Source organism: Lycorma delicatula, chromosome 8 (assembly GCF_047948215.1).
Source record: "Lycorma delicatula isolate Av1 chromosome 8, ASM4794821v1, whole genome shotgun sequence".
Lineage (NCBI taxonomy): Eukaryota > Metazoa > Arthropoda > Insecta > Hemiptera > Fulgoridae > Lycorma > Lycorma delicatula.
Window position 1 is genome coordinate 136,625,318 of NC_134462.1, and position 25,904 is coordinate 136,651,221.

At 32.8% G+C, this 25,904-nt stretch overlaps 1 protein-coding gene across 1 annotated transcript in view; it reads right to left on the minus strand.

The window, feature by feature from the left end:
- LOC142328743 (neprilysin-like) overlaps positions 1-25,346 on the minus strand; it is a 64,335-nt gene extending 38,989 nt beyond the window's left edge. Inside the window, exon 1 of the mRNA XM_075372731.1 lies at positions 25,229-25,346. Coding sequence (XP_075228846.1) covers positions 25,229-25,244 — 16 coding nt within the window. The 5' untranslated portion in view covers positions 25,245-25,346. The remainder of the gene's footprint in view (positions 1-25,228) is intronic.
- Positions 25,347-25,904: the final 558 nt, after the last annotated feature.

The window sequence follows — 25,904 nt, forward strand, 5'->3', positions numbered from 1 at the left end:
TGAGTTCTGTGTACATTGTGTAGGAGGGAATTTCGAACATTTACTACTTAACTGTGGTTTCGTTATTCTATTACCATTTATCATTTCATGTACTTTATTTTTTTTTGTTTTGCTATATTAAGAATAATATGTATTAGGTACAGAATAGTTAGATTTTGTCTATTTTTAGTCTCTTTTGCTTCTATAAAAAACCGATTTTATAAAAAGCAAGTAAAGGTCTTTACTTGCTTTTTAATGACTATATTTACATTAATTTTCTCAGAATAAAATTCTGATAAATTCGCATTTATCAGTCATTTAACAAAACTATTGTACTGCAATACTACAACTTGTCACAGTTCAGGGATCTGTTTTATCTTACTTTCCAGCTCAAATTACATAAGAAACCAACAATTTTACTCTAGTAATTTGGGTCCCAGAAATTACAGTAGGGTTTCTTTTTATTAGAAGATCTGAAATCCGGGCGAAATCTTTCGCTAGCCGTAACCCGAAAACAAATTTATCCAATTTATCCTTTCTTTGTGAGACAATCTATATAAAATATGTACACGTTGACCAAATATATGAATTTATCGTATTATATCATGATGTGTAAAAGAAAATAATTGCATTCTATTTGATAAGTTTCTGATTATTCAACTTCGGTATTCTAACCCCGTTAGGTTTAATTTTTTTCATACATTCAATATTAATTATCATAAAAAAAAAAGTTGGAGAGGGTAGCTATAACTGAACTTAAGCTATCGAAGAGGAAACTAGGATGTAACTGAAAATAAAGAGGGAATATAAAATAAATAAGCTAAACCATGTTTTTTTTTTTAAATTTGTAAACTGTAATTTTCGAATTATTTTTAATATTCTTTTGAGTAATATTAATTTGACATTGTTGTTATTAGGATAATAATAAGTTGACGCGTTTCGAAATAACTCCATTGTCAAAACTTATTTTAACGATAAGTTAGAACTTATAAATACATTTAACATTAAGTTTTGACAATGCAGTTATTCTGAGATGCGCCATCGTATAATAAAACAATGAAGCTGAGAAAGGTAAGCTGTATAAACATGGCAAAACAATTCCATATCGACTAAAAATTTATCTTTTACTCATTATGTGAAAATAAACTGAATAATATTGCACTGATGGCAACATTTTTTTCTATGATGTTTTCTATGATGAAATAACATTTCTACTGTGCACAGAAAAAAGCTTCTTTTTCATAGCTAATAAATGATGAAGAGATTCTTACATAAGTGGTTAATTTGGAAGGGTTTTCGAATATATGACAAAAAAAAGAGGGAAATGCACGTTCCAGTACGTAGGGACAAAATCTCAATCTATAATTTCCATTTAGTAAATGGAACTTATAAAATACGAGAGTTGTATTATTATCGATTTAAATTTTATTAGTTCAGGACGTTTTGGAGAGCATTATAAAGATATGCAATTCTAATGGGGATTTCAAAGAATCGCTAATGAAAACAACATATCAATCATTGATCGAGAGAAATGAGGTTCTTTTTATCTCGAAATTTTTGTCGTTTCATCTGCTTGTATGTATTTTTCAATTTTTGTCGTAAGATTCCTTGAATCGTTTACCTTTATAATCGTTTTATATTTATGAATTTTTAACGATTTTTCATAAAATTTTCCATTTTAGAATGTCGGCAAGTTCAATTGTCGGGAAGAGAATCAACTATTAGCTCTCTTTTGCCGAGTTAATGCCCGTGTGTTACTCAGTAAATATTCACTTTTTCTGTATATTTATTGTATATATTGCTCTCGAAAAACTTAAAAAGAACATTAAAAAAAAATGGGGATGTTGAGGAAGAACCTTCTCGACATCGGTTAGTGGCATCCGATATCACTGGAAAAAGTGCTTCAGATACCAAAAAATAATCCATTATCGTACTATCTATCAAAATAATTTGGCATTTCGTGGCAAATATTGAAAATTAATTAAGATATAAATATAATAGATTACGTATACGAAATGTCATCGGATAAAAAAAAAAATGCCCGCTCACACGATATGCAAATAAAAAATTGAATTATTTTACATACTCATACGCCTCGATAATTTCATTTTAGCAGTATCACAAGTAATAATGAAAGTAGTAAATGTTGATACAAAGGATAAAAAGATGTCCTTGGCTTATAAAACAGAACAAATCAAATTAAAATTATGAAAATACAATACGTTTCTATGGATACAAAATCAAAACATATATTAAGTAATAAGTACTTATAACATATGATAATAGATATATAAAAAATAAGTAAAATAGATAAATACACAAACAAAAAAAAAAAAAAAATTAAAATACTTTAAAGGAATATTGAAAAATATTTAAGAGTAATTAAATCTAAAAATACATACATGTATAGTATTTATTAATACAAAATTATATATATATATTTTTTAATGAAGATTTAAAAAATATATAACAAATGTTTAAATCTTATTTAAGCTCCTTGAAAATATAACGATTAATATAATGTAACGACGAAAAATAAAGTAAACACGTTTTCTTTAACAAACAACTTCTATTATTAAAGTTAGTTTAATATTCTCTTTGATAGAAGATTGCTTAAAAAAATGTAACAAAAAAATTAGGATAAACTAAAAAAAAATACCTTAAAATTTTAAACGTTAATAGAATATTTTTTTAACATCAATTTTTTTTCTTTTGCTTTTATTATTTCCGACACCTAAATTGAACGTAAAGTGGAGGACATGAAAACAGACATAAAATTACAACATCAATTTTCTGCCATAACTCGGCTATTTGTTAACCGATTTAAAAACAATTAAATGTCATTTTGTTCAAAATAAAAGGCTTAATATTTCAGCAAAACATACATTTTGATATAACTTATATTTATAGAGATATAAGGTATTTAAATCCTGATTTTTAAAACTTTATTGCCAAGACGCTTACCAAATATTAATGCGATTCTTCTATCCGAACTTGAGATATAAAGTTGGTGGACAAAATGGTGGACAAGGAGAGAACGAAGGAGAAATTAGCACTTTTTTAAGGATTTTTTTGTTTAGTTTTAAAAAGTAGAATCCGAAAAAGTATAGACAGCCCACCATTTTAGAAACACTGTATAGTTCTTTTGATTCATCTCGCTTCGGTTTAAATATTTTTCAATTATTTTTGAAAGTTTACGTCATATATATATATTTGTAGAAAAATGGAAATCTGATTAGAGGAAACCGGATTTAGGAACACCAAAGAGAAGTGGGTAGATCAATGGGCATGTTATACCGGATTTGATTTCAAATACCTGATTATAATGATGATGGTAATGAAATGTTATGTAGTAGGTTTAATATTGAAAACTGTTATAAATGTACAACAATTAAATTTAAATTATTTAATTAAAAATTGTACGGTGCTTTTAATTGTTAAATGACCCTATTCGGTTCGAAGACAATCGTAAATCGAAACACACGGCTATATTTATAATACTTTCAACTGAAATGGAGATATTCACATACTTTTCTACCGTACGTTCCTTAGGATTCTCTCGATCTGTTTGTATCCATATTTATTACTAAATAACTATTTTGATCGTGGAATAATTATTATAAGGTTCTCTCTTTTTATTTCTTATTTTTAATTTATGCACATAATTTATTCTCTTTAGATACAAATATAAAGAAAGAAAGTCCTGTAGAACCGGTATAGTATTAAGAAGCCTATATTGATCAACACATTATTCATAACTTCCTGAATAAGTGAATATAAAGTAGCCAACTAGCAAGTTAAGCCGTTTGTGTTTTTCTTTTGTTTTAATAAAAAAAATATTTTAATAGTAACTACCGACATTAATTCGAATCGGATTATGTCCGCTTTTTATACATAGCCTACATTTTCCTTTCTTAATTTAAATTTAAAATCAACAGCATTATTTATTCGTACATTTAATTATTAAAATAAACTAGAAACTCTAAAATAACATTTAAAGTTACATTGCTAATCTGTTTTATTCGTTATGATAAATTTGGTTATTTGTATGGAAAAATTTTTTCCGGTAAGTAATTATCACGCGTAAGAAAAATTGGCAAAAATATCAAATTTTTAATTGAATCTATGACTTTTAAATAATCTTAAATATCACCATCAAAGCTTGTTGTCAAATTCATTCTGAAATACCGACCTAAAATTATTTTTTTCATTTTAGTGGGTTTAATTTAATAATGGTTTTTAAAGAATTTTTTACATATTTTTATTTTCTACTTTTAGTCTTCATAAATTTATTCTTTACAGCTGCGGTAGCGCATAGGTCTGAGCGTATTTAGCGAAAGATCGGATCGGTACGTATTACGGCGGGTGAGTGCAATCAAAAAATAGGGCTAAACGATTAAATTTCCGAAAATTTGATTTCGAAAATCAACTTTGAACCTGATTTCCGAAAACTTACCGAAAATTTGATTTGTTTATATCATTTGGCGTATGGCAGATGGTAATTTTTGTGTTTTAATTTAGATTATTGATGTAATACTTCAACTGTGTATATATTTCGCTTTTTAGGTTTTTATATTTAAATTTAATTTTTTCTTGTTAATTTTTAATATTTATTTACGGGCTATATAAATATCGTTTACCGATATTTATTATTATCGATAACTTCGTTGTGAACCCAGGAAAAAAAAAGTACATTAATTTAATAAGATAGTTTTGTTAATTATTATATATCGATTCAATTATGATATATATCGATTCAATTATTATATGATAATATAGAGTATTCACGAGGTTCGAAAACGCATCGTTAGGGAGTGTCGACCGGAGAAAAATTTCGCCCTTTTTTATGCGCCTTCTGTAAGTTACATATAATCCTTGGGACCCAAATTAGGAGTTAAATTTAGTGGTTTTGTATGAAATCTGACCGTAAAAATGGAAAAAAAATCAATAATAGGGCGCAGAACTGTAATTTTAGTAGTTTTTGAGAAATCTGTAATAAAAGACAAAAGTTTGGGTTCGAAAAAAACACTATTTTATGATTAGCATCAAATAACTTCGTTAAACGGGTGATAAACACATTAAAGTTTTAAACAAAACTTTTAGAGAATTTGATTCTGAGAAAAATGTATGTTTTGTTTTGTATTAAACAAAAAACAAATTTCAATAATAAAAAAAAAAAATAAAATTATAAAAAAATTATAATAAAATTATATATTATATTATTATTATATTATAATAAAATTTATAAAAAATGAAAAATTAAATAAATAATTTTATCTAAATTCGTCGGTAATACTTCATTTTTAAGTTGGGAATTCTAATAGCTGATTCCAACCTTGTGACGATTCTGATCCCACCTTGTAACGATTCCTGTCGTCACACCACTCTCCCTGTCACTAGCCGTGATTGGCTTTGCTGGAGGTTGTCTTTTAGACCCTCTAAATTTGATAACACAGCACAGTCATCGGCTAGGCCTCTGTTAGGATGCCAATGATGCAAACGCCTCAATGGAGATTTCCGTCAGTAATTTTAACTCAGCTGTTGCCTTCACTGTAGGCTTCTTCTAAATATTTTCACTCTGCTGTCTACTTCGTAGCTGAATTTAACCGACTTCACGAAAGTCGGTTAAAAAAAAAAAAAAAAAAAAAAAAAAAAAAAAACGGAAGCGCGATCTCTGCACCTCACTCTAACATCAAAAAAGAAACCAATATCAAACAAAACTTTAACAAGCGAACTGTAAGAATCGACTTTATATAATTAACTTGAGTCTGAATAATATCAAGGTCTTATGATAAGACCTCATAAAAACCTCAAAAAAACTGTCTCATAAAAAGTGGACTTGTTACCTAACGGTTTTTTTGACCTAAAAAAAAAAAATAATAAAAAATAAAATAAAAATAAAATAAAATAAAAAATAAAATACCGGGAACTCCATTCGGTGAATTCCAAGGAGGAATTCACCGAAATTCACCGAACTCACTAAACTTTAACAACTGAACCTTTGATCTGGTCCGCTTTCGGTAGCGAGGTCAATGCCTTCATCCTCCAGATCGAAGCTCTTATCGCAGAGTTCACAATACTGAATGTAGATAAATCTCCGGCCTCTCGGAAGTGAGGTCAGTGCCTTCACTCTTACACCTATAGTTCCATCACAGGGTAAAAGTTAAATCGGAAATATCATATTAACCTTCGGGCTGGAAATGCCTATCTCTGGCCAATAAACGCCCAACTTGGTCCTTTGCTATCCGGGAATTCTAATCTTGTTAACAGAGCATCAAACCTCTTAAGTAACTCTTTTCGCTCGACTCTTCCGACTGACTCACAGCTCCAGTAAAGAATCAACTCTCTCAAGTTCACTAATTATACTGGTACGCAGACATAATTTTTGTATTACAGTCTGGATTAATTTTAGCGAAGGCGCAAAACTCAGGACGAAATCTTTCGCCTGCTGACACTCGCTAACGAAGTGTTTTCTAAGGTATGTATTTTAAATTAACTTCTTTATTTTTACCGGTGGAAAATGCCCCAAACGTTTGTTACATTTTTCGGCAATCTCTATTAATTTTTTTCTTTCTACTGCATTCTACATCGATAACATAACATTGGGTTTTTGATTTTTCTATCTACCCAGTATTCTTACGCGGTTAATTTTTTACATCCTTTCTTTTGTTGATTGGTTATTATTTTAGGCAATTTTCTCTTTGTTAATTTATTAATAAATTAATTTATTAATTAATTTAATTAATTTAACTAATTTGTTAATTTATTTGATTTCTATGATCAAGTTTGCAGTACCAATTTCATTTATATTTTTATGGACTTCTCTCAAAAATGCTTTCCGGTTTTTTGCTTAGGTATATTTCTAAAAATCCTTTTTATTAATATTACAAAATTTCACTAAAGTCCATCTTTTTTTTTTAATTTCATCTGCAATTTTTGAGAAGTAATAATTATTTTCATTGTATCTAATTGTATTTTTTCCAGTTTTCATTTTTAATCAAAAAATTGATAGTTTTTATAAGTGTAGAATTTTTGAGAATGTTTGTACGTTAGCTTTATTTTTTTCTTCATATTATAAGGCTGATTTTTCGTTACTATAGTTAATTATTAACAAAAATATTTAATTTTTTTAATTTAATTTAATTGCTTTTCAAGATCCGGCAGCTGATTTCTGCAGGTATCTGTTTTTTGTTTTTTTTTTATGAAACTCGATTTAAATAAACGATTAATGATAGTTTAATATATTACTGCCGGATTGCCTAGCAAAAATGAAATATATTGTAATTAATTTATTTTAACGAATTGCAACTATATTTTAAGTGAATTAAATGTCATTTGAAAGAAAATGATGTGAAGAATGTAAAAAAATGGTTGTCAGCTCTCAAGTCAGCCGCAACCTCCAAGTTGCCAGGTGTAAACAGGTACGTTATTGTTATTATTTACGCTCATCGTTTTTTCAAAAAAATTGAAGTTTAATTTTTTTCTGTAAGCGATAATGCATTGGTTGACAGTAAAAAAATGGCCTCAGGTAGTGGTTCCCATTATTTGAACTAATTACTATATTTTCAGTTTGGACGAGTGTAAACGAAAGAGAAGAAATGCGCGCGCTGCTTCATGTTGTAAACAAGAACGCAGCGCGACTTTTATAAGTATAGTATATTTATTTTGTTTTTCGAATAAAGACGTTGACAATCAATTTTAGACTTCTCATCCAGACCGAAAGTAATTGGTTCAAATAATGGAAGCAACCACTACTTGAAACTACCAGAAAAACTTAAATTTCAATTTAGTATATAATTTTTTTCAAAAACACGGTGAGCGTAAATAATTAACAATATCATACCTGTTTACACCTGGCAACTTAGAGGTTGCGGCTCTTTACGTCATTCTTTACGTCATTTTCTTTCAAATACGCTTAATTCACTTAAAAAAATATAGTTGCAATTTGTTAAAATAAATTAATTACAATATATTTCATTTTTGCTAGGCAATACGGCAGTAATGTATCATTAATCGTTCATTTAAATAGAGTTTCATTAAAAAACCAAAAAAAAAAACATACCTGTAGAAATCAGCTGCCGGATCTTAGACTATTCATTTTTCAATCAATTAATTTAATATGAGGGAAGAACATACATAGGAGGAAAGGAAATGTGTTTTAACTGTTACATGTTTGTTACCTTCAACAGCTTCACTGATCCAGTTTGGTTGTAATATAGTTTGGCTACATTACAACCAAACTTTGGATAGCAACAGGTACTCGGTGTGTAAATAACATAGGCTATCTTAAATTGTCTTAACCAAAAACGGGGAGCGTTACACTGCAGGACAAAATTAAAAAATTACGCTATTTTCAAGTTTAATGACGGTATTCAATAAAAAGATGAAAGAGAAACACTTTTTGCCTCTCGTAATCTTTTTCGAAAAATTCATCGTTCTATAAGCGAAAAATATGTTCAGTAAAAGGAAACAGGAGTGCATCGCGGCTAGCCCATGCGTGCGTTACACGGATGTATATTATTTTTCATTAAAATTCAGATTCCTATTTAAATAGCACAACGTTTTTAAAGAATAAAATACTTATACCATTATCGTACATAGATGACTCGTATATTAAACTGTTAAGTTATGGAAACAACAAAAAAGCGCTAAATAAAATAATTAAAAACAAAAACACCCAACTATTAATTATATTAAATTATTTTTATATATTATCATATTATATTATTTTATATATTATATATACGAGGTGTGTGAAAAAAGTAATGAGACTGACTTTTTACTTACAAAAGTTTTTATTTTTTTTCAAACAATATTATCCCCTTCAAAGTAGTAGTAATATTATTCCCCTTCAAGGGAACTACTTTGAAGGGGATAATATTGTTTGAAAAAAAATAAAAACCCTTGGGCAGATATACACCGGCGGAGTCGTTGTTCCCACTCCTGGTAGCAGCGCTGGAAAACTTCAACTGGTAGGGCTTTTAACTGGTCGGTCACAGTCTTTTGAATGTTCTTCAGAGTTCCAAAATGACGTCCTTTTAAGATATGTTTCAGTTTCGGGTAAAGGAAAAAGTCACAAGGACTCAAATCAGGTTAATAGGGGGGTTAAAGAACCGTTGGAATGCCTTTTGAGGTCAAAAGTTCTGTGACGGAAATGGCCGTGTGACACGGGGCATAGTCATGATGAAGCATCCACTTATCTGCAATGTCTGGATCACGCGAATCACTCTTGACGCCTTTGTAAAACACTTGGTTGACAATGACATTTTTTCGGTCGAGGAGATGACGGAGTGTGCCACACTTCGCTTTGCCGCTTTGTTTCAGGATCGTAATCAAATATCCAGGATTCATCACCTGCGATCACACGATTCAATAATTCTTGGTCATTGTTAATTCTCTCAAGAAGATCAACGCACACGTTTCTTCGATTGTACTTCTGTTCCGTTGTGAGGTTTTTCTGCACCAATTTCGCATGTCCAAATCGTCTGTCTAAATCTGATGTACGGTGAAATGTATAAATTTAATTGTTCACTCACGGAAACGACGGTCTGATCTCACAAGAACCCTCACACGCTCAATGTTTTCGTCAGATTTTGAAGCTGAAGGTCTCCCTGAGCGAGGTTGATTTTCAACGTGTTCTCGGCCTTCCAAAAATGATTTGTGCCAGCCAAAAACCTGTGTTTTTGATAAGCAATGTTACCCATAGGTCTGTTTCAACTTTTCAAAAGTCACACTCGCGGGTTCCCCAATTTTAACGCAAAACTCGATTGCACAACGTTTCTCTAAATTCCGATGCTCCATTTTCGTAACACAACTTCACTGATGGCGCTGTAAAAAATAATGCGTTGGCTGAAGGGAGTTGAAACTCGTATTGAACATGTGGAAGGAATGAACAAATCGGTCTAGCACAGACCGGTAGACACAGCGTTGTCAGATCGCTCGCAGTGTTACCAATCTCATTACTTTTCTCACACTACTCGTATGTATATATTATTTCTATATGATTTATTATGTTATTTAGTATTTTTACCTTGAATAACTATGAAAAAAGGCCAAAATAAAAATTAAACAAGTCTTTTCCTACGGGCATTTTTTCAGAGAACAAAATTTAATCAGCGACGTGAAATTTAATATTACCTTTCTACATTTAATGTGGTAGTCGAGTTCCTATGTTGGCTACATGAGATGATGAGTTTAATGACCTCCACTTTGTTAAGACTAACAGACACCCGATTACAACATATAATGTTAAAGTAGTAATATTAAATTTCACATCGCTCACTAACTTGTATCCTGAAAAAATGCCTGTAAGAAAAGAAAAACATTTTGTCAAATTCTTTTTTTCAAAACTTATTTGAAATCAGAATCTGTCGAAAATATCTTTGAATTAAATTATTTAATCTAATTATTGTAGTATTAATAACGTTTATTGTCATTTGAATCCAGTTTATATTAATTATAATAATTTAGCGGATATTGTTTTATCATATTATAATACTGTATCTTATACTATATTGAATAATACGTTTTGTTATTTGTATCTTTAAGATTGTAAATAAAATAATATTATTATATGTAATCTACAATACCAGGTGATTCAAAAAGGACTTCACAACTTTGAAGGCATATAAAGATTTACTTAGAAAACTTACAGGTTCGATTGAGGTCTCATTTCATAGAAAAACACAAAGATTTTCACCCAACATTCACTTTGGTTCAATATAGCTTCCATTTGTAATACGACATACATCCCTCACGAAGTCGATTTCTACTCAACAAGATGGTAAAAGGTGGTACATAAACCCGATCTTTAATGAAACCCCACAAGAAAAATCTAGCGGGGTCGAAACTGGTGAGCAAGACGGCCGTGCGATTGGACTTTCACGACCGACCTACCGACTTGGGGATCAAATATCAATAAAATTCGAACTAAGGTGGTGTCCCTTCTTGTCGATAGTAATGGCATCCATATCGGTCATCATCGCCTAGTTGAGGAATTAGAAAATTTTGAAGCGTATCCAGATAAACGATACCATTTACGGTCGCCTCTTGGAAGAAGAACGGATCGTACAGTCTTTGTTTGCTTAGGATACAAATCCTGTCTCAACGAAGGTTTGTTGCCAAGAACAAAGAAGGCTCCTACCGTACTCTCTATGAAAATTACGTTGAATTGCAGCTGCTGACTGCAAATCGTGAAATCAAAACAAAGAGCGAGCTCGTTCTGCACCAGTAAATGTATCAATTTTTAACAATACTGATGTCAGCGCTGGTGGCCGAATTCCGTAAAAATAAACTACGCGAGTCATAGCTTGATGTGTTTTTGTAAGAAATTAGACCTCAATCGAATCTGTAAGTTATCTAAATACATTTTTATACGGTTTTAAAATTGTGAGGTCTTTTTTGATTCGCCCGGAACTATAAATTAGTTTTTCCTGTTTTAAATCCTCATTTCAGAAATCTCATTGTAAAAACTTAGGCCGATTTTCCCCGTGAACATTTTTATTCTTTTTTAATATTAATTTACCTTTTTGCATAAAATGAAGCGATTAATTTTTAAAAAAATCCAATTTTTAGGCGGTGATTTAAGGTTAACAGTTTTAAAATAACTGTAGTTTTCTAAAAACATGATGCAGTAAGTTTTTAATTATTTCCAGTAATAAAAATTGAACAAAATTATTTATAAAAAAAAATAAATTTCCTACGTATAAATTGAAATTCCATTTTTTGAATTGAAAATTACAATAAAATTTTATCTTTTCTTTCTCACTCGCGAACCAGCAGTGGTTCCTTGAGAATGCAACTTTATAACGATTGAAATTGCTACGGATTTATTTCGTTATCGTCGCGGATAATTTCGATGCTTAAAAAACTCCTTTTAAAAAAAACGTTTTTGCTTGCAAAAAATCTTGATTTTGATTTCCAGTTTTATCTAATCGACCAGATGAGGATTACAAATCCACAAGAAAAAAATACAAAAATCCTAATTTCGTTTGCGATTAAGATTTAAAATTTCATCCAAACTGGCACAGTTCACTCTATATTCTTTTAAGGAAGGTATGAATTCTCCATATCTATTTCCCTCTAGAATAGGAGCCTACTTTCATTTATTCCTTACAAAGAAAGAAAAATTATCGAAGTTTTCCACAAATGTTTCGACGGAACTGACATCTTTGTGTAAGTAGACAAGGGGAATTTCGTTACCGTAATACCTGCAAATATTTCGCGAAGGTCTACGGAAGACTTAGAATTGTCTCAAAGTCTAAATAATCGATGTATTCCAAGAAGTGAAATAAAAATATAATTATTGGATTTCGATTATAAATAGCTGAGAAATCACGAAGTAAGTATGTAATTCGAATCTGGTAATCGTTTGTTTTTTCATACCTTCTACCTATTTTCGTGATGAAGAGGAATTTAAACGAGTATTTTCGAAGATTACTATTCGGGGAAATAAGTTAACAAAGTTCATTCGACCCGCTCGTGTTTTGATTTCATTATCTAAATAAACATATGCACAGAACGCGACCTGCCTTTTGATCAAGTGTGTTGAAACGAGAATTCTGAATTCAAGCCTGACAAAAATTGTAATTTAACTAAAACTAGTAATTAATTCTATTTAAGTACAACTCATCATCGTTGTATTTCACTTGCCACTACGTCCTTCATACAAAATGCTCTCCAAAATGGCGCCATATTACAGTCAGAGGCATGAAGGAAAAGGAAAGAAATAAAACAAACGGTTAAGGTGAGAATAGAAGTAAAGGAGATTTCGGTGTAGACATTTTATTAGAAATGAAAGCTAAAACTGCTGAAAATTTGGTAGATTAGAATTATAAAACTTATAAATACATATAAAATCAAGTCAGAAGAAAAAAAGAATTAGTTTCTGAAACCGATCAAATCACTGAAGTTTTTTAGCATAAAGGATACGAAGAAAGACTCCCACGATTAAAATTACAAAAGTAAATGCCAACATTACCAAACAGTGGAGTACATTTTACCAAAATTAGAGGATTAGATACCAAATACGTATAAAAAGGTTTTTGTTTAAAAAAAATAAAACGTGAAAAAAAATCATAATTTCAATATCTGAAGAGATTTTTATCCGAAAGTGGCCTTAATTATTTAAATAAATACTAATTATTGAAAATTTTCCTCCAAACGAGAATTTGATCAGCCCCTGAATTTTATCCTTCCTTGTATATAATTGCAACATTTTTTATACCGGGTGATATTTAAGTACGGAAACTTTCTTTATACGACATATCTCAGAGCTGTTTGAAGGCAGAAAGAGGGTTTTACATAGTTAACAAAATCTGACGACACCAGATTTAGTGCACTTAGTTTAGCAAACTGCTAAGCTGTAGAGGGGAAGCATTTTGAACATTTATTGTAGAACAGTATGCTTTCAAAATTTATTTCATTAGTAATTTACGATCGAAAACATTTCAAATTTTAAAATAAGAATTATAATATTTATTAATAATATCAGTTGACGAAGCCGTTTAAATTGTCGTGATGTTAATTATTAGTTATTGTTTATTATCATCAATATTGCGCTATTTAAATAAAGTTCGTTATTTTATGCATTATAAATGTAAAATGCAATAACATTTTTCAAGCAGCACGTTTTACCTCGTTTTCTTGTTAACACGATTTTTCGTCATTGCAACTTTGAATGCTTATAACTCAATAATGAAGGCATTAACAGAAAAACGGATTTTACCACCGTTTTTCTTGTAAAATTTTAAATCGAAATCACGTGTCGTATGTTCACCTTCCTAGTTAAAAAATTAAGTTTGATTCAATATGGGGGATCCAAGATGGCCGAAAAAACTGAAGACCCACCGTAATGCAGATTTCTTTTAACTGTGTAGATCCCCATTTCTTTCTGCCTTAAATACCTCTGAGATACGCAGTATAAAGCTGTTTCTGTACTTAAACATCACCCGGGATTTTTATTGTAAAGAGTGTACTATAAACGAGGAAATGTTTTATCTATGCTAAACAGTGTGCGTATATTTTTTTTCAAAAATTAAAATTAAAATTATATTTTTTTCAAAATTTACATATAAAAATTTTGCGTAGAAATGAAATTGAAAATATATCGACTTTATGAGATAACAATTTATAACATTTCATGTGATATCAATGTTATCATTGTAAAATCTAATACATATCCAGGGATTTTATTATAATTTTATTGTCAATCAATAACGTATAAAAACAAATCGCATTTACAATAATGTAAGTTTACATGCAACTAAAAATTACAGTTTTATAATAATAAAATATATATATATATTTTTTAGTATTCATGTAGAAATACATCGCCTATTTTAGTTTCTGTCCACATTAGATTATTCACGATACACTCTGATTACGTAAAATGATAAATATTGTTTTCTATCGTAATATAGTTTTTTTAGTAGCGTGAAGCTTTTATTTTTTATTCACAAAGTTACGTTAATGTTATTCATTACTGAGAAAAACAATTATCTTTATAAAACTTTTATGAATAATGTAAAAAGTTACGATAATATATAAATACATATATGTTTTCTATTTAATATTCATGCATTTTATGCTGCATGAAGATTGATCGGCAACACATAGGAACTGCAGCGACACATCGTTCGATTTCGCTCTGCGATTCGGGAACGGTGTGAGAATGAGTTTTGTAAGCGTTATCCTTAAGGTATTCTCACAAAAAAAAAGTCAGGAGGGAAATAAACTAGGAGATCAAGGGAGCCAAAACCCCTTCGAAATCACTTGTCCATGAAAACACTGATCCAAGAAAGTCTTAATGTTGTTGACTCTATGAGCCGTAGCATTGTCCTGGTGAAACCACGTGTACTCCAGCCGGTCTGCAGATACAGTGTTTACAAATAGTTGCACCATCAATATGTAGCGGTCATTGTTGAATGTCATGAAGATTCGCCTACGCGATATTGCACACCAAACACCCACTTTTTGTCCGTGCAGACGTGACTCGTGCGGGTGATGTGAATTTTCCGTAAACCGAAAGCGTGAATTCTGGGCATTTACGTGTTCATCGAGGTGGACCATCATCGAATTCGTACCCGTCTGGCGTTACGGATGACATGAACCGCTGACAGAACGCTACACGTTTTCCAGTGTCTGCAGATAACAACTCGTAAACTACCAGCATTTACAGCATTCCCTGTCTCTTGGAATTTTTCGTCCAGCCGCTTGATGGATAAATAAGTCCTTCAGCATTCACTTTTCACTTTCGCTTCACAGCATTTCACTTTTCTGTGAAGGCATTCTGGATCTGGCCGTAAGTGGCCTCTAATGTATTGAGAAACAATGAATATTCTCTGCTGGATTGTGCAACCCATTTTTCCTCTATTTTCTTCAATTAAACTTGCAACAAAAAAGGAAACATTCTTCCATAAGGTTGCGTCACTTTTTGAACACTCTTTTAGCTAAAATCGATTGAAAAAATACAACAAAACTCAATTATTGGTGTTCTCAATGAAAAGTCGACAGTTATTCCGGATTTAAGACCTCCATTTCAGAACAGTATCCTTGATGTATCTGCTGGCTTGTGCAACCCATTTTTCCTCGATTTTCTTCAATTAAACTTGCAACAAAAAAAGGAAACATTCTTCCATAAGGTTGCGTCACTTTTTGAACACTCTTTTAGCTAAAATCGATTGAAAAAATACAACAAAACTCAATTATTGGTGTTCTCAATGAAAAGTCGACAGTTATTCCGGATTTAAGACCTCCATTTCAGCGCAGTATCCTTGATGTATCGGAATTTATTATCTATATAACAATTCATCCACCTTGTCACCTTCCTCGAAGAGTTTTGTTTAAAAGAATTAATAAAATCGGTAGAAGTAACACGAGGAGTGAAAGATTATTGGCTGTATGCATCTTTGGCAGCGGAATCCGCACGTTCATTATCCGGTATTTCCCACGGCTAGGGTTCTAGCAGAAACTCACTTGTTTGTTGCGTCGGTTCAACTCAGCGATTGCATTATGAATTTCGGTGACGATAGGACGTCTAAAATATTAAGATTTAAAAGACCTTTTAAAGCTTGGGGTGCACTAAACGAATCGCTACAAACAAGGATGTGACGGTATTTTGGTTTAATTATATTCAAAGCTTTATGGAATGTGTTCAATTCAGGATTGTAGACACTTGCAATAAAAGGTACAACTTGCAACACACAGGTTTGATCATTTACAACAAAAGCGTGCCAACGGTATCATTCTGTTTCAACCCATCTGTATTTACTACGCGTCTGGGTTTGTCTTGGGTAGAAGTCGGTAAAATGTTTGCTGAAAGACGATAGAAGTTGTTGATTTTTTATTTTGTATGATGAAGTGATAATTAAAAATTTACGGGGGTCGAGTCTCTACGGAGGATATGAAGAGGCCGGGAAACTAATAGGTGTGTCAAAATTTAAAAGGTAGAATAAGCGCCGGGGTACAAACAACCCCATTGGTGCTTTATGATGTGAACGGTTTTTATCCCGTTGTAAATGAGGGTTTTCGAGGATGCTTTAAAAATCGGATGATTTGATTGTCCTTTAAGACGGGCAGAGTAAGATGCTATCAACTGGTCCCGTCTATCCCAAAGTGATGGCTCACCGTAATCAAGTACTCTAGCGTCACGGCTTAAAAAATGAGAAAAAAAAATTATAAAATATGACGGAGATTTAAAATTTGGTAATGAATAAAATTTTAAGAAAATATCTGTATCTATTAATGAAAAAAAAATATTCTTAAATTAAGGGAGAAGAAGAAGAAGATGAAGAAGAAGGAAGACCCTCTACTCGCCCCAACATCACGGACTGGAGTCCGGAACAGAGCCCAGCAGAGATGCGTCCTGGAAGGCAGCCATAACAGAAGTGGATGAAGAACTTCTACACAACCTTTCCTTTAAAACTTACAAGTAAATAAAACCAGCAATTGCGACTCCTCCGGAGTTGGGGTCGCATTGCTCCCTCCTGATAGTTAGTGCCCCGTTGTGGCGTATTCCTGCTAGCCTATTAAGCGTTAGCACCGAAAGGACTTCAGTGGACGGTCTGAAGGGGAATTACGTCGGGAGGATAAGCTTTATAAGCCTAGCCCTCCGCGGTCGGCCCATAAAATGGGTTCGATAACGCTGGTTCAACAACGGATTGGAATGCAATTAAATCCGTCTTAAATTCACAAAATAATAATACACAAAACTTGAAAAATTAGACCCGTCATTTAAAAAAATAAACCTTTTAAAAACACGCCCGATTAGAATCATCCAGCAGCAAGGGACTCTGTTAGGGAGAAATAAACTCCCGCCAACTTTGCATTCCATTCCATTCCTATTCTTAAATTCTTATTCGGTAAATTAAATAAAAATTGAAATGCGTTCAAGAGATACGAAGTTGGAGCTGCCCAAAGTAGTATCGTAGATCTTTCTTTCTTTCTGTTAGCAGTTATTTCTGCCCGTTATTCATTTTTTTTTTTTTTTTTTTTAATTTTATTTAAACTAAAATTTATTCACCTAGGTACGTTTAAGAAATTAAAAAAAATATACTGGATGACTATCTACAATGAAAAATTACGCTGTAATTTTTAAATACTAATAATCAATTATTCGTGCTTAGAGGTGATGAATTTAAACACGGGTTGTGCTGTGTTAACACGTAAAATTTTATACGGTCTGATTTGAGTAATGTAAAAAAATAGGTTTTCGTTTCCTTGAATTAAGGAAAGTTTTTAATACTTTTATTTCATATATTAAATTCTTATTACATAAATTTAAGTAAGAGAATTACAATGAAATAGGTAGGCTTATCAAATTTAACTACACAATATGTCAATCTGAACCGTATACAGAAAAACTTCACCGATAAAAAACAAGGAGAAAAGAACTTTTTATACACGCCATAATACTATTACAAAGAATTATATGTTATTCGATATAAGAGTACGTGTAAAAAATAACCGAAATAAAAAAATATTTCGTTGCGCTTTCTTTGTTATAATTTTTAAACCAGGTATCTCTATAATGATTTAATACTGTAAAAAATATTTAGATTCAAAAAGGTATAAAATTTATTTTATTTATAAAAAATGCACAAAACAGACATACAAATTTAAAGTTTTTTTATTTTAGTTTAAAGCATTATAAACAGGTGATTTACGAAGGATGTAATAAACTTTCAGGATATGTACTGCTGGTGGAAATAAAGAAGAATGTTCACGTTCGCTTCGATAGCGAGTAAACAGGCTTCACTCACGATGGTGAGTTAGCTAGCGAAAGATTTCGCCCTGATTTCGGCGCCTTCGGTAAAATAATATGAGACTGTAATTCTTGGAACCAAAAAAAGTAGTAAATTTAGTGATTTTATATGAAATTTGGCCTGAAAAATAGAAAAAAAAGGTAGATTCCACAACTGTAGTTTTAGTAGTTTTTGAGAAATCTGGGGTAAAAAGTAAAAGATTGCGGTCGGAATACTATTTCATTTTTGACGTAAAGTAATTTTTTTCAATTGGTAATAAACATATAAAAATTTTAAATAAAATTTGTAAATAATTTGATTCGTACCATTTTTATTCAATAAAAATCCCTGGGCTGGGGATCTTTGCAATTAAGTATTACAGAGCCCAGGGGAGTGTCCATATACTCAAACAGGCCTCCCTGCCTACCGACTATATCCGGCATGACAGGTCGGCCCGCCTCCGTGCCTGCCTCTAACTCCCAGACTAGGGTAACCAAACCCGACTATCTTCTTCCTGGGCCTCACCCCAGAAGCCGGGACTCGGTCTTTACGCCAATGCCTCTAATGGGGACACCCCGGAAGGGGCAGCCCCGCCGGGACTCGGTCTTTTTCAGCGCGGAGGTTTTGGGAGTCCCCGTGCCTCATCACCACCGCCCACCCGCGCAAGCACGGACGAACGATGGTTCCGCAGGGAGCTGTCCGACATTCCCTCGCTCCCCCCCCCACACTCTCTCGTGAGGACTTTCAGAGATCGTCATAGTGACGACACACACACCTCGATATGTGTGCGCCTCGCGCACGCCGCAGGCGCTATGCAACCCGCCCGTCGGTGTCCTGGCCTCCCGCAGTTATAACGGAAATGTGACTTGTCGGTCCCCTTACAGGTCGCTGAAACGTGCCCCACGGCCCAACACCGGTAAAATCTGTTCTCATCCCCCCGGATAAACGCCCTACAACGGATCCACCCGATTTTGATCCTCCCTTCCGTTATACGTTTATCCGCCCGGTACGTTGAAATAATCATGACTTTTTTAGTTTCCCCATAAGCGGGACGGATGGGCGTCACCCGGAAGCCGTCAGTCACCTCAATAATAGTTGCAACAGATTAGTGTATTTCTCGGTCAGTTGTATCCGCATCAACATCCTTAACATGAACAACGGTCCATTTGGTGTCCCGAGACTTTATATCAACGCGGAAACCCAGCGCTCTGACTCGTAGGGCAACTGAAAACTCTTCAGCCTTATTGGCTCCCTTGACTCACATACACAGTTCATCGGACGCGCCCCGACAGAAGACAGCAACTCAACTACTTCCTTCTGCGTCAGTGTTCCCTTAATCGCTTTCAGAAGATCTGCATAGGACTTTCCTGCCGCCCGTACACTTTCAACCCCGCTATCACTAACAGCCGAAGCGGTCCTTGGAACTACTGGAGCCTCCACGTCGGCAGACGTGACGGTCGCACGGAGAGTATAAATCATCCGCCCGCGATATTTATAAACCATTACGTTCCTGATTTGGTGCCCCAATTTGCCACCGGGTAACAGAAAGACAGGCGAAGATAACTCCGCAGTCAGCCTCCTCACCGTAGCCAACACCACAATTAACACAGCCTCCACGCCTCCCGCAGACTCATAAAAAACAGTAAACCTCCGCTTCTTCAAAGAGGAATCCTCCCTGCCCAAAACGACAGATTCAACCTTGACAACTTCACCCGGCTTCACTTCCCTTCTGGTAGCCGAACCTCGGCTACCAAATCGTGGAAGTGAACCACCTCCCCCGCACCAGCAGGACAATAGAGAAGCTGAGTACCGCCATAGCGGCCTCAGCCGGCCACCTCCTGACCGCCAGCCGCACTAGTCTTCATCCGTTATAGCCGTTTTAAGTTAGTCTAGTATCCCCCCTCCCGGAACCCCTTCGTAACTGGGGAAGGCAATGTCTGCGTAGACCTCTCCGCCATTTCCGGCAGCAGCGTCCTGCTTCAGAAATCTTTGGCCTCAACTTTTTGTGCATCAGCTATCAACTCTCCGGCACACTCCTCGATATCATCCCGAGACGCCCTGGGAGACTTGATCATGTAAGTCCTCAACGTTAAATAACAAATCCGCCAGTGAGCTCTTTCTTACGAGTGAGCAATTCACGCCCCTCCTCGCCGCCGTACTCTTCTTCTTCGTCGTACTCTCCCTCATCGACCGATTGGGTGCCTTCCTCGGACGATATCGAGCCTCTGTCCGCCGCTCGCAACTTCTTCAAATTTTCCACTTCAGTAGGAGAAACACTCAATCTCCACTTTGTCGGAGGTTTCTCCAGCGGTTGTCCCACTCACGCACACACTTCAAAGTCCACCCGCCATTCCCCGGATAAGGGTGGAAACTCTTTCTGATAATCCTGTCTGTGATCAGACTAACACTCAGCAAGAAGTACCCCACGCCGATTACTCCGCATGTTCTCTCTGGAGGCCTTTCTTTCGTTTTTCCCAATCGGGACTGAAGGTCACCACGAGAGTGCGGGGTCACACCCCGCGACCCGGCAGGACGAGACATCACAGTTGTGAGCGATGAAAACCACAGCAGTAATACCCAAAAAGTCAAATGATAAACAGCGGATGACTGGGCGCTTGGCTATTGTTGCAATTTGGCCGCCGAAGTAAACGCTAGGTTAGGACTGAAAAAACGAAAAAAGTAAATTAAACTAACAAAACCCCTAATAAAGAACTAAAAAAACAACGTACAAAACAATACAACTAAACAACGAAACGAAAAATAAAATAAAACAAAACGATAACAATTACAATAGAGTACGCAGAATCGAACTGCAATCACAGAGCGTCACAGAAACGACCGCCTCGACAAAAAACTAAACTCTGGCTTAATTTTACCGGCGCCAGCCGACAGTTGCTAACAAAGCGTTAGTTTCCAAACGTATGTTTATTGATCTTTCTTCTTTATTTCCACAGGTTTGTTACATTTTTCGTAAATATAAATTGTCTTTTCTCTCGTACGATTTTGTTGGGCTTCTCTGCATTTTCATGGGCTTGGAATGCCAAGCCCATATTCAACCGCATATCTTTACGAACTCTATACACAGGGAAAAAACGAGACACTTTCCCTAATAAAGGTGCGTTTCGTTATTCTTCAAAATAGCAATTACATTATCGGAAATAATTCGCAACTAATATCAAATAGCCTACAATCATTACAGGTGTGAGATTCAAATACATACAACACATGCTATTTTCCAGGATAAGGTGTGTATTAAAGAGAACGACTGTTATCGATCAATAAATAATTTACACGATAAACGAAAATTTATTCGGTTTGTGTATGTAGTTTATTTATTTATTATATAACGTCTGCTTTTTTTATTTAAAAGATGTAATCTTGTAATTATCAGGATAGGTTTAACTGCCCAGATGATATCTCAGGTGTTCCGCTTGGAGTTTGTTTGTCTCGAACTGCGGATACTTTATCCATAGTTCGGGACAGTCCTTAGAGGGTTTCTCACTATGTACCCGTTTTTTATCTTTATTTCCTTTTTCCTCACTATCGGTACTACGGATTAGGTTCGATTCAACGAGCCTGGACATCTTTGTTGTGATCAGATAGATATAGACCGACTTGGATATTGGTTTCCTGTTCCTTAGCTGCACAATAAAATTTTATTGGTTGAAATATCTATCAAAATAAGCCGAAAATACTAATCCTTCTTTAACTATGAAATATAATAACGAAAATTTAATAATTATACATTTTTAGTTTATTTATAAAATACCAATTGAAAAAAAGAAAAATATCCGCACACCTAAAAATTGAATTTGTATAAATATTTCTAAATTTTAACATTTCGATTAAGAAAAATTCGATTAAAAAAACAGATATAATAGAGAGGAGTATTAGATTCAAACGAATATTGGGTCAAAAATTTCCTGTCGATCAGACCGGGTGGAAAAAGTCCATTAGCACGCCTCAATTAACATACTTTTTCTTTCTTTCCTGTTTAGCCTCCAGTAACTACCGTTTAGATAATTCTTCAGAGGATGAATGAGGATGATATGTATGAGTGTAAATGAAGTGTAGTCTTGTACATTCTCAGTTCGACCGTTCCTGAGATGTGTGGTTAATTGAAAAACCCAACCACCAAAGAACACCGGTATACACGATCTAGTATTCAAATCTGTGTAAAAATAACTGGCTTTACTAGGACTTGAACGCTGTAACTCTCGACTTCCAAATCAGCTGATTTGGAAAGACGCGTTAACCGCTAGACTAACCCGGTGGGTCAATTAACATACTACAAGTCGTGAGCCTTACTACCATTCCGATATTTTGTAAATAAAATAAAATTTTAGAACTATGGTTTTTTAACTGTTATGGCTGTAATTCGTTATATATTGATTTTACAGAAAAAATAATTCTTTACTAATATTAAAACACTATAAGGCACCGTTTCAACACGCACTCGCTGTAAACAAATACCTATAACTTTTGATCTACGATAGATAATGTAAAAAATCAAATTATCATCGATAAATGATACCTAAAGGAATAACCTTTGATAAATTTATAAAAATTTACTACATTTAGAAATAAAATTTAAAAGTATAATATTTGCAGGTAAAAATATATTTCAAATTTGTTTATCAGTGGCCTGAAAATAAAAATAAAATTCAAAAATTCGAAAAACAACTATGCAAATATATTCTTAAGTTGATTATTTATGAAGTATGTTTCGTAGCAAAATATACTGTCGTTTTTTAAATATTAGTAATTTAAAAATTGTTATATTAAAAAAAAAAAAAAAAACGTATTTCGTGACTTTCGTGACTTTACTAAGTACAAAAAACCCAAAAAGTTTTAGTTAATTAAATGTTAAGAAATAGCAATAGTTAGGGAGAAATATTTACTTTTAGATGGCAAAATGATTTTTTGTAAATTTTAATTTTTGTCTGAGTTTTGAGAACGTAATATTTATACAATGCTCTCAGTTTGCACCAAGCGGTGAAGATAGCAATATAAATAAATATTTGTAAAACGTTAGTACTTTACTGAGTGTTAACCATCGATTTCATTATTTTTAAAAATTCTCGAAACATTTAAAACAAAAAACGAGTTATTTTTTTGTTTTTGATGTAACACAATATCATTCTCACGTTTATTTTATAATCTTATGAAAATGTTACTAAAAGCTTTTGGTAAAAAGTTTCCGGTCTACAAGTTTTGTTTGTAATATTTTTCGATAAATTTAATATTTAACTAGTTACAACCGCAAAAACCTGTCGTAGCTAGTTACGATACGTTTAAATTGATATAGATCGGACCATTTACTAGATCCACACCGATATCTCAAAATCGATAAAGAGGCAGAATGGTAGTGAGATTATTGATTTAGCAGTATGTTAATTGATCATGCTTACGGATTTTTTCCACCTTATTCGAATCTAATTCTTCTACTCCGTAATCTTTTATTATTAGGAATAGAGGTAAAGTTTTATATAGTTTTTTTTTTATTTTTTGTAAATAGCCCAAAAACTCATTTTTACAATACCTTAAAATTGGTTGAATTTGTGAAAATTTCGATAACTTTGTATTGTTTTAACAAATCAAAGTAGTAGTTTTTTCATTATCTTTCTTCAAAAAAGATACCATTAAGGTAAAGTAATCTCTTTTTATCTAAGGAGTTGGCTCTATATGTAAAATTTACATTATCTGCGGAGGAGTGGCGTCTCTGCCTTTCATCCGGAGGTCGTGGGTTCGAATCCCGCTTAGGCATGGCATTTTTTCATGCGCTATGAAGTTGTGGTCATATCATCAAACTAAAAATATATAAATATATATCTAAGAAATCTAATTTGGACACTACATGACTTCCTGGTACGCCTATTAAATTACATGTACATCTTATTTTTTTTTAAATTAAAATTACATAAAATTTTATTTCATAACTCTGATATTTTTTCATATTTTTACTTCTTGTACGAAGGAAAGGAAGTATTGTGATGGCGAAAAATTTCGGTTTTCAGATTTTAACGGAAATATCCATTTGACCATCCCTGTATCCATTTTGACTAGTTTTAGTGTGATATCTGTACGTATGTATGTATGTACGTACGTACGGTTGTATCTCGCAAAACTCAAAAACGATTAGCCATAGTATGTTGAAATTTTGTATTTAGGACTATTGTAACATCTAGTTTTGCCTCCCCTTTTGATTGCAATCGACTGAACCAAGAGTGTACAAAAAAGCCCAAAATCCAAAACAATTTGGATTTAGGACTTTTTCTTAACTGCAGTAAGACATCATTGAGAGATTTTCAACGATGCATCATCTCAGTGGTACTTATTTTTACTGGTTCCAGAGTTATAGACAAATGAAATTAATTTGATTTCATCAGCATATTTGATTAATTCAACAAAATCGGGGATGTTATTTCTAAAAGTAGAGGCTAGGATAAAATAAATTTTATTAAGTTCTTATATAACTTTAAACACAACTGTTTTGGCCTAACATCAATTTTTAAGTTTCAAACTCCTTTACGTAATTTTTTATAATTGCTATAATTCAAGTAAACTTTTTTTTTACTTTTTTTATTACTGATATTATATGTAGAACAAAAATAAATTACTTAAAAATTGTACAAATTTTATGTTAAATTTGTTTGAGATGTATATATACACTTGTATATATATATTTATAAACAACTGTGTATCTTTAGAAAGCCTGTTATTTGTATAAAGTACATTAGAAGAAAGTTTAGATTTATTATCATAACTTTTCTTATACAGACATCTATATATATATATATATATATGAACATGTTTATAAATATGTATATTACAGTTTAACATGATACTTTTATGTATTTAGAAATAAAGAAATAATTTTAAAACAAAATGGATAACGTATGTGGGTGCGTTTGTATATTTTATTTAAAAGAAAATAAACGGTATTAATTACTATAATAAGAAGGCAAAAATTAATATATACACACGTTTTATTTGTATTAACTCACCATCAAATTTGTTCATAAGAGTGACTATTAGTAATGTAATTCCTACAAGAATTAAAAATATTACTGCTGCAAGTAATCCTTTTTCTAAACGTGATCTTTCCCGAAGTAATTCTTGAATTGTCCTAAAATAAAAAAAAATTAAAATTATAATAGGTAAATTTTCTCTTAAATATAATTTTAAATCATACATCCAAAATATTAAAAAATTAACCTTTTTAGTAGTATGAGAGAGACTAGATAGTCTACACAAATTTACTACGTACAAGTCTACAGGATACTACTTTACTAGTCTACAGGATACCAGAAGTGCTTTCAAATTAAAAAAAAGGATAGTTTGTCGTTTATAAATGTATTTAAAAAATAAGAATTCTTTTACATAAATCATATAAATTGTAACGTACTAGCGGCGACCCGTCTGCACTTACTAAACTGATGTAATTTCACAACTTACGTAGAACTAATTTCGCTTATACTCGGCAGACAGGTGTAGCCGCGAGGCTTAACGCACCAAATACCAAGTCAACCGGGTGATCGAGAGTTCGAGACCCGCCCAGACCGAATTACCTTTTTACATTTTAAATATTATTTATTTATTTAATTCATCGAACACATTTCTTTTTTTCCTGTTTAGCTTCCGGGAATTACCGTTCAGGTATTATTTCAGAGGATGAATGAA